This window comes from Melospiza georgiana, chromosome 6, assembly GCF_028018845.1.
Source record: "Melospiza georgiana isolate bMelGeo1 chromosome 6, bMelGeo1.pri, whole genome shotgun sequence".
Taxonomy (NCBI): domain Eukaryota; kingdom Metazoa; phylum Chordata; class Aves; order Passeriformes; family Passerellidae; genus Melospiza; species Melospiza georgiana.
The window spans coordinates 61,768,745-61,778,634 of NC_080435.1; the positions used below are offsets into that span (position 1 = coordinate 61,768,745).

The 9,890-nt window shown below is 49.6% G+C and overlaps 1 protein-coding gene across 1 annotated transcript; it reads left to right on the top strand.

Annotated features, from left to right (window-relative positions):
* The first annotated feature begins 1,052 nt into the window (after positions 1-1,052).
* GNPNAT1 (glucosamine-phosphate N-acetyltransferase 1) lies at positions 1,053-7,045 on the top strand. The gene is made up of 6 exons (XM_058026291.1): positions 1,053-1,112; positions 3,853-4,038; positions 4,698-4,760; positions 5,817-5,944; positions 6,467-6,528; positions 6,747-7,045. The coding sequence occupies exons 2-6, from the start codon at positions 3,867-3,869 to the stop codon at positions 6,892-6,894; spliced, it is 573 nt and encodes a 190-aa protein (XP_057882274.1). The 5' UTR covers positions 1,053-1,112; positions 3,853-3,866; the 3' UTR covers positions 6,895-7,045.
* The last annotated feature ends 2,845 nt before the right edge of the window (positions 7,046-9,890 follow it).

Here is a 9,890-nt window from a genome sequence, read left to right on the forward strand (position 1 = left end):
TTTCCATGGTTACAGGATGATTCATTCTGATGGTAAAATAACAGGGGAGAGACATGGAAAATGAGAATCATGTCTCAGAAGTGTTTTGTGTAATTATTGCGTTCACCAGTTCTCCTGCTGCAGGCTACGTGCGTGCCCTGACCTCAGCTATTCGTAAAACTGTCCCTCGAGATGATCCCAAAGTTGGGGGTTTTTATTAAAAATGAATTTAAACTCTTACTCATGGAGTCTGTCAGCCTTGGACGCTGAACAAGGCCCGTCCCAGCACAGGGCTTGTCCAAGCAGAGCAATGGAGCCTCCAAAAAAAATCCCACTGAGATAAAAATGATCAAAGTGAGGGTCTGGAGGGACAGAACAAGAGGCAATGGCTTTAAATTGGAATAGGGTGGGTTTAGATGGGGTATTAGGGAGAAATTCTTCCCTGTGTGGGTGGTGAGGCACAGGGCGCCCAGAGCAGCTGTGGCTGTCCCTGAATGTCTGGAAGCATCCAAGGCCAGGGCTTGGAGCAGCCTGGGGTAGAGGAAGGTGTCCCTGCCGTGGCAGGAGCTGGAACAAGATCATCTCTAAAGGTCCTTTCCCACTCAGCCCAGTTAGGAATTCCACATGCCTCAGCCTCGGCATTTCTGAGGGGGTTCAAGGAGTGTGTGTTTGTGTCGTGCCTCGCTGCCTTCACCCTTCCCCTCGCAGAGCCCACTGGGCCTTCTGTGAGGGTGAAAAGACCCTTCAGGCAGCGGGAAGAGCGGCAGAAGCACCGACCCCGGACAAGACCCGCCATCAATACACAGCACCGTCCGCCATCTTGGCGGGGCCCTGAGGGGGGCGGGAGGGGCGTGGCCTCTCTGAGGGAAGGGGCGTGTCCACAGCGCTCCCGCCCAATCCGCGCGAGGGAGCGCGCCGGGCCCTAAAGGTCGCGAGGCCGGCTGAGGGACTGAGTGGGGGCGTGGCCGGAGGGCGGAGCTCGGAGCTCGGCGGCGATTGGCTGCTGTTGGCTGCGGTCGGCTGCGATTGGCTGAGCTCGGGAGGGCGGGCGCGCGCGCGCGCCGGGCCCGGCATGGCCCCGCCCACCGGTTGCCACGTCCGTGCGGCGCGTGCGGCGGGGCCGGCGCGCGCGGGTGAGTGCGGGCAGGGGGGCCCTGAGGGGCTGAGGGAGGGATGGGGGGATCGGGGCCACCACTCTGAGGGGTCGGGCTGGGCACGGGTCCCACCCCCGGGGGGCTGCTGCAGCTCAGGGGCGCTGTGGGGACACCACCGAGGGGCTCTGCGTGTGTGCGGGGCTGATATGAGCGCCCCGAAGGTCTGTGTGTGCGAGGCAGCGGCATGCACCGCCACCGAGGGGCTGCGGATGGAGTCAGGGCTGCCCTCAGCACGGCGTGTGTGAGTTGAGGGGCTGGTTTGGGGAAGGGTTCTACCCCCGAGGGGCAGCTCGAGCTGTAGGGACCCCCCGAGACAGTGTGAGGGGTGAGGGGGTGTGGGACCCGCCGGGGTTGTGTGTGAGGTGTGGAGAACCCCCCGAATCGAGGGGATCCCCTCACGGCGCCATGTGTGAGGTGAGGGAGCCCCTGGAGAGGTTGGTGTGTTCCTCAGTCTCCGGCTGAGGAAAGCCCTGGGGACCCTCCAGGGGCACAGCGGGGCTCTGTCACCCCGTCCCCAAAGCTGGGGGCTGGCAGAGCTCTGGCCTGGCACCCACTGACCCTCCCAGGGGCTTGGGGGTGTCCCCGGGATGGCAGCTCAGCTCAGGGGGTCCCTGGTCATACCCTGCTCCCAACACGTGTGGGGATCCTGGGATGCTCCAGGAAAACTTCAGCTGGGCACCAGGACAACTCACAGACCTGAGCTCTTCTTCTCTGTACCTTAATAATTTTTTTTCGTTTTTGACATTATCCCAAGTCATATTCCTGCCTCCAGAAAATGAGCATAACTTGTAACTCCATCCTGCTCCAGCTGTGCCGGAAGTAGTTGGGAAAGTGACTCTGAGTTGGTCACTGATTGCTCACAGAGCATTGAAAATTTGATTTTCTCTTTGTGCTTTTCCCTGAGTGTGCTGTAACCCTGAGCTGGAGTTTGAGGTTTGCTTTATTCTGTACAGACACTGTTGGAATGTTGATGTGGACACTTGGGAATTCTGACAGGAAAAGTGACATTGGGCTGGTTGAGCTGGAGGAACAGAGAAATCTGTGGGAATGTTTCTCTTTGCAGTTCATCTCTCCCGCTGTTTCATTTTGAAAATTCACACGGGATGAGAGTTTGTGTTGCTGTTGAATTGCTGGAACAGCAAATGTTTTTACTTTCATATGCAAAATTAGGGTGAGAGCTGGGATTCAAAGGCCAGTGTATACCAGCAGGTGGCATTAAAAAAAATTATGTTGTTTTTTTTTTTTTTTAGTGAAGAACTTTCAGTTGGGTTTCTAGAGCCACTTTCACTTTTGAGGCTCATTACACTGTGATGCCTCACAGCAAACATTCTGTTCTTTCTTTGGGCTGTCAGGTGTGTTGTTTTAAAAAGTGCCATCCCAAACACTTTTTTTTCTTTCTGCTGTTTGGCCTGAGCAGTAGTGTGTGACTGCTCTATTCGTGGTGCAGCCAAGGCAATCTGTAGATTTATAAAGAAATGAGAAGTTTTCATGAGCTCTGCTTATCCCAGAACCCTGACCAGGTATTCCACATGGGACAGAATAAGAATTATTTTCCTTTATCATGGGGTTTATCATAGGATTTATCATAGGATTCCAGAATTGGAAGGCACCTTAAAGCCCATCTCACTGCACCCCCTGCCATGAGCAGGGACACCTTCCACTGCCCCAGGTGGCTCCAAGCCCTGTCCAACCTTGACTGCAATAAGGAAAATGCCTCCCTTTGTCCCCCAGAATCACCCAGTCTCTTCAATCATTAACAGGTGTCTCACTGTCACCTTGGCCCTGTTTCCTGGCCACCGTGGGGCGTGCTTGGCAGCTGGGCTCTGCAAACACCCTCAGCAAACAGGAGGGGCAGGCTGGGCCGTGGCTGTGCCATCACCCCTTGATGCAATATTTGTGGGGTGGCACTGCCTGGGAAAAACATGCAGGTTTGAAATCAATTGAGTAGGAGTGCAGCTGATGGCTGGACAGGTTGTTGGGAGGATTTTTGGGAGTGATGCTTTGCTTCCCACAGGGCTGTGGAGGTGAATCCCCTCTCTGGGGTGCTGTTTATCCTGGGCTGTCCCAGCACAGACAAACACAGCAGCTCTGTGTGCACACTCTGAAGGTGAAGGCTGAGCAGATGAAGTGAACAGCAGTGTGTTCACCTTCCTGGAAATCCCTGAGGCACACCCCATGGCATGCTGCAGGAGGAAAGGCTTATTTAGAGATTAACCCATGCCAGAACAGCTTGTTTAGAGATTAACCCTTGCCTTACCTGTCGCAGACATTTTTTCATGTCTTTCAGATTTCTTTCAGATTTCTTTCTGATCCTTTCTTTCAGATTTCTGCATTTTCTGGGAAGCAAGGGCCTCAGAAAAAGAATGTAAACAATTGTTATCAGCTGCTGTGGAATGCAATAGGATGCACACCTATTTTGATTGGTGATTGGTTCATGTTCCCATGTTTATAATTAAGGGCCAATCACAGCTGCAAGGACACAACTTTGTTACAGACACAACAAAGGACACAACTTTGTTACAGATTTTTTCTTGCTATTCTTAGCTTAGCTTGAGCAGCCTCTGCAACCTTTCTCTTTATTCTATTTAGTATAGTTATAATGTATTATATATCATATATCAATAAATCCAGCCTTCTGATCAAGAAACAAGATTCTCATCCTTCTCTCACCACGGAGACCTTCAGCAGGTCCCTGTAATGCCTTGCCTGTCCCATGCAGGTCTGTGTGCAGCCATGATGCCCGTGGCCACCGTCATGCCCGATGACACGCCCATGTTCGACCCCAGCATCCTGCAGGAGCTGGACTGGAGTGAGAACACCACCACCTTCTCTCCTGCCATTTCTCCACTGGATCCAGGGGATGGGCTGGTCCTGAGGCCACTTTGCACAGCTGATGTAAATCGAGGTAGGATGCTGGTTGGTTATTGCCAGAAATGACACTGAGTTGGTAACTTGTGTTTCTGGAGTTCTCGGTGCATTGGGATGGCTCATTTTCCCTGAGTGGGGTTATTTTTATCAGTAAACAATTTGATGGGATTTTAGGATATCCTGAGTTGCAGGAGAGCCACAGGGATCATTGAGTCCAGCCCCTGAACCTGCCCCCCAGCAATGCCCCCCTGAGCCTTGTCCTGACATCCCTTGGGGCTGTGACCACACCCCTGAATTTGAGCTTTTTGGTGACCCTGAAAATTTGGTTTACTGTTTTAATCCTAAAATTCAAGTAAAATCTTCCAAATAATCCACAAGTTCCCATTCCCCATGGTTTTGGAGAGGGAGCACAGTTGTTGATACTGTAGCCTTTAACACCAAAACAACACGAACAAACATCTTGGTGCATGAATTCTCCTTAATTTCTGAATTTGGATAAAAGTGTTGCTTTGGACTCATTATTCCAGCTCACTTGAGCTTTAGCCAATCTTTCACCATTTTTCCATCCATGGTGATGTGCTGGTGCCATGGTCCCTCTGCACACAGCTGTGCTGGATTGTTCCTTGCTGTGTGGAGCTGGTTGTGTGTCTGTCCCTCACTGAGAGTTGTTTTTGTTTTCCCCTCCTTTCCTGCCAGGCTTTTTTAAGGTTCTGGGTCAGCTGACAGAAACAGGAGTGGTGAGCCCGGAGCAGTTCATCAGTGAGTACCTGATCATTCCTTGGCTTTCACAGGGTGCTGACAGACAGCAGAGCTGCTCAGGTGTGAGGCTGCTGCTGCCAGAGGGAGGGATGAGTTCAGCTCCCCTTGGCACTCAGCCTTGCATCCAGCTGCAGCCATGCCCAAGGGCTGCTTAAATTGCTGCCTAAGTTGTGGAACTGGTTTTTAGACTGAGCTTTAGATAGCTGGAGGATGGATTATTTGGGTTGCTCCAAGCCCCTCCAGGCTGGACTGGAACACTCAGCCACAGCTGCTCTGGGCACCCTGTGCCAGCCCCTCATCACCCTCCCAGGGAAGAATTCCTCCCCAGTGTCCCATCCATCCCTGCCCTTCCAGTGGGAAGCCATTTCCCTGGTGCTGTCCCTCCAGCCCTTGACCAAAACCCCTCCCCAGCTTTCTTTGCACCTTTAGATCCTCTGTAAATCCTGCTCCTGGGCCGGGCAGGCAGTGGGGAGGCAGCTCAGGAAGTCACAGGATGTGAGGCAAAGCCAGCACAATCCCTGTCCCCAGGTGTCACATCCTCACAGCTTTTGAATCCCTCCAGGGATGGGGACTCCACCCTGCCCTGGGCAGCAGTGCCAGGGCTGGACAAACCTTTCCATGAGATTCTTCCCTGTGAGGGTGGGCAGCCCTGGCACAGGTGCCCAGAGAAGCTGTGGCTGCTCCTGGATCCCTGGAGGTGTCCAAGCCAGGGGCTCAGAGCAGCCTGGGATGGTGGGAGGTGTCCCTGCCCGTGAAGGGGTGGCACTGGATGAGCTTTAGGCTCCTTCCAGCCCAGAGCATTCCATGGTTGGACACTGTAGTGCCCATGTGCAGAGCAGCTCAGCAAGGATGGTTTTCTGGGAAAATAAGGAATTTGTGTAATTCTTGCTTTTTCACGGGTTCATCTGACTCTGGGGCATCCATTTTCTGGACTCTTGTGTGCATCATCCCTGTGATCCCCCAGTGATTTGCAGTCAGACCCTGCTGCAAGGATCAGATTGAACTGCAGTTTGCTGTGAGCCTGAGTTGCCTTTGCACACTGTGCCTCTCCCACAGAAACCTTTGAGCACATGAAGAGGTCTGGGGATTACTACGTGACCGTGGTGGAGGACACCAACCTGGGCCAGATCGTGGCCACAGCAACGCTGGTTATAGAGCATAAATTCACCCACTCCTGTGCCAAGGTAAATCTGCAGCTGGGAAGGGGGGAAAACATCCTGGCCCTGACTCTGGGAGTGTGGGTTTCACGGTATTACTGGGTGGTGACAGCCTCAGGTTGTATCAGGGGAGGTTTGGGTTGGATATTGGGGTCAATTTCCGTGTGGAAAAGGTGATCCAGGCCTGTACAGGCTGCCTAGGGCAGGGGTGGAATCCCCATCCCTGGAGGGATTTAAAATCATGTGGATGTGGCACTTGGGGACAGGGGGCAGTGATGGCCTTAGCAGGGCTTTTCCAACCTTAAAAATGGAAATATTTAAAACATACATTTTAAAATATAAAGTATTTTGTGTATTTAAAAAAATACATCACATCCTTGAGTGCTGAGCTGGTAGCAAAAGGAGGCTTTGGCTTTTGCTAAGGGAAAGGAGCCCTTGGGGATGTGTCCCTTTGTCCCTTGGGAGGAGCCAGAGTGGCTGTGGCAGAGCAGAGGGCTGAGGGAGCACAGGGGCAGCTGCAGGGCTAACAAACAATGTCTGTGCTTGCAGAGAGGCAGGATAGAGGATGTGGTGGTCAGCGGGGAGTGCAGGGGGAAGCAGCTCGGAAAACTGTGAGTATTCCCCACCTGTGCAATCCCTTCACACCTCACACCTTCCTGCCAAGCACCTGGGGGGGATTCAGCCAGCTGGGATCACCAGCTGGGCATGAACTGATCTGCAGGAGAACACAGAGGGTGCTGTGAGCCCTCAGTGTTGTGCCTGTGATAACAAAACTCATTGAATATTCACTGACCCTGCATTTAACTGCTGATTTTTTATCTTTTTCCAGATTAACGTCCACCCTCACCTTGCTAAGTAAGAGACTGAACTGTTACAAAATCACTTTGGAGTGTCTGCCCAAAAATGTGGATTTCTACAAGAAGTTTGGCTACTTGGTATCTGATGAGAACTACATGTTTCAACGGTTCTTTAATTAACAATTTGAGGTGTTCTGGGTTCTTTTTTTTTTCTTGGAAAGACTGTTGGTGGAGGAGCTTGTGCTGCAAACATTCTCTCCGTGGAAAATTTCTATAGTTTATTGCTGCAGATATAACAATCCCTATAAATAATGAACATCAAATGTGTAAATCTTGGGGGGGAAAAAAATGACTGAGGTTTTAGAAAGAGTCCTTTGGGTTAGAAAATAAGTTTAGAACTAATTTTTACTACTGTTGAGTCGAGGTGAAGCTTTTCTGTTCTAGCTGAGTTACAAAGGACTCCTTAAAGAGATGGTTTTTAACCAAAGGTCTATATTTTTATCTCAAATTTTTTCTTGCATTGTATTTTTCTAAAGGTTTGTGCTTCTTTTCTCAGTAGCCCAAGGACAGCCCTGGGACTGTCCTGGCTGTGCTGATGGAAGGATGATGTAGCTGGGGAAGGGATGAGGCTTCTCTAATGCAGAATCAGTGACACAGAACAGGCCTTGGTTCTGGATTTTTCCATGACACCTCATGGAAGTGCTGGTGAAGTTTCCTAGGCTCTGTTTTCCAAGATTGGATTTGTTACTGTTGGTGCAGGTTGGGGAGAATCCTTCCAGGCTGTGCTGAAAATGGATGTGTGCTTCTCACTGCAGGGCTCCTGCACTTTAGCTGATAACTTGGTTTTCAGGATAATTACTTTGTTTTTCTGACATAAAAACCCCAAATGTGGTTTGCAACGGGGCAGAGGTAACTGGGAAACTGGAATGTGTGAAGGAGTGGGGTTCTGGCTATAAATCACTGGGATGGCAGAATCAGAGCAGCCCCAGAGCCACCTCCAGGGCCTGAAAAGGAGGGAGAGGGATTTTTGTATGGGCAGGACACAGGGAATGGCTCCCACTGCCAGAGGGCAGGGATGGATGGGATTTTGGGAAGGAATTATTCCCTGTGAGGGTGGGCAGGCCCTGGCACAGGTGCCCAGAGCAGCTGTGGCTGCCCCTGGATCCCTGGCAGTGCCCAAGGCCAGGCTGGACAGGGCTGGGAGCAGCCTGGGACAGTGGAAGGTGTCCCTGTTGGAATGAGATGAATTTAAGGTCCCTTCCAACCCAAACCACTCTGGGATTTACTGAGCACCCCTGGATCTGCAGAGGGCCAGCAGGGATTTGCACCTGTGGCACAGCAAAGCAGGAGAGAAATCCCCTCCTTCTCCCAAGGGATTGCTGTTCCTGCTCTGGAGCTTCCCTGGTGCTGCAGGACTGGATCCATGATTTGAGCACTTTGGCCAGGGGTGAGAAGCAAAGAACATCCCCAGGGCTGCTGCCAACAGTGGTGCTTTGTGTGGGGAGTGACAAATGGCACAGCATGAACAGGGCATTGTCCCCAGGCAGGGTTGTTTGTGGCAGCCAGGCCTTGCACACTGTCCTGCTTTGTGCTCTGGAGAGCAGCTCTACAGTGCTGGAGGCTCTGCTTGATCTTCCTGAGGGTTCTCCACTCCATCCAGTGTCTCCTTGGTGATGTCTGCTTTATTTATTGATTATTTTTTTAAAGAATATCTTTGTTTAAGCTGAATAAATGATTGCCACCTGTATCTCGACTGTTTTTCATGGAGTGAGGATGTGCTTGGTGAGCAGCAGCAGCTGCTGCAGGTACCTGTTCCCCTTCCCTGGGCTGCAAAGAACACTTTTAGCAGCTCCATGTGGATTTCTGGCCCAAGAGAAAGCAGATGAACATGGCTCAAGCCCTGACTCTCATTCTGTAAAGCAGCTCCTGCTTTCTGCTAGTCCAAGTGACTGGGGTGGATTTTCTTGCCTTTCCCAGCTGTAATTAATTCAGAATTTCCAGGATGGAAAGTGGATTATTTGAATTCCAGGGTATCTCCACCATGTAAAGAGCCCCAGGCCCTGATGAGGAGTTAATGAGAAGATCAGAGTGAGGAGCAGGTGCTGTGGCCCCGCTCAGATCATTGTCACACGGATGAATGGCGCTGAAAGCACAACGGGCACAGCCCCCTCGGGGCACTGAAGGGCTCTTTGTTCCTGCAGAGGTGACAAACAGCAGCTGCAGAGCTGCGAGTGCCCGGCCTGGGGACGGGGAGGTGCCACTGCGGGCTCAGGTGTGCCCCGGGGCCACCACAGCCACACAGGGACACTGCCACAAGTGCCAGCTGTGCATGGCCCCGGGACAGGGAAATGCAGCAGCCCGGAATTTATCCCCAGTGCAAAGGAAGAGCAAGGCCCTGTGTATTTATTATGTGTACATAAAAATAGATCTAAAATATTGACAAAAATATGTATATGTATATAAAATTATATATTTAACCCCAGTGCAAAGGGCTGAGGAGGGAAGAGCAAGGGCCCTGTTTTTATTATGTGTACATAAAAATAGATCTAAAATACTGACATAAATATGTATAGTATGTATGTATATAAAATCTATCTATGGATATTTTATGCATATATAAAATGTGTATATGGATCTTTTATGTATATATAAAATCTATATTGACAGATTAATAATATATACATATTATCTAAATATATACATATATATCTAAAGATTCTATCTCTATCCATATCCATATATATACACATATATACATATATATATATACATATATGTACACATATATACACACATATACATATATACATATATATACACACACATATATACATACACATATATACATATATGCACACATATATATACACATGTATACATATATATATACACACATATATGTGTATATATACATATATATACATATATACACACACATATATATACATATATATATATACATACACATACACACATATATATATATATATATATATATATATATATATATATAAAATCAACCATGACCTCCTTGAGGCAAGCAGCAAACCTTTCATAAATGTCTTTTCCCTGGACCACAAAGGCATCTGATTACCTTTGTTTTAGATATACTTAATTATATATATTTATATAGATCTCTTTATATAAATATATAATAATACAAATTATATATATAT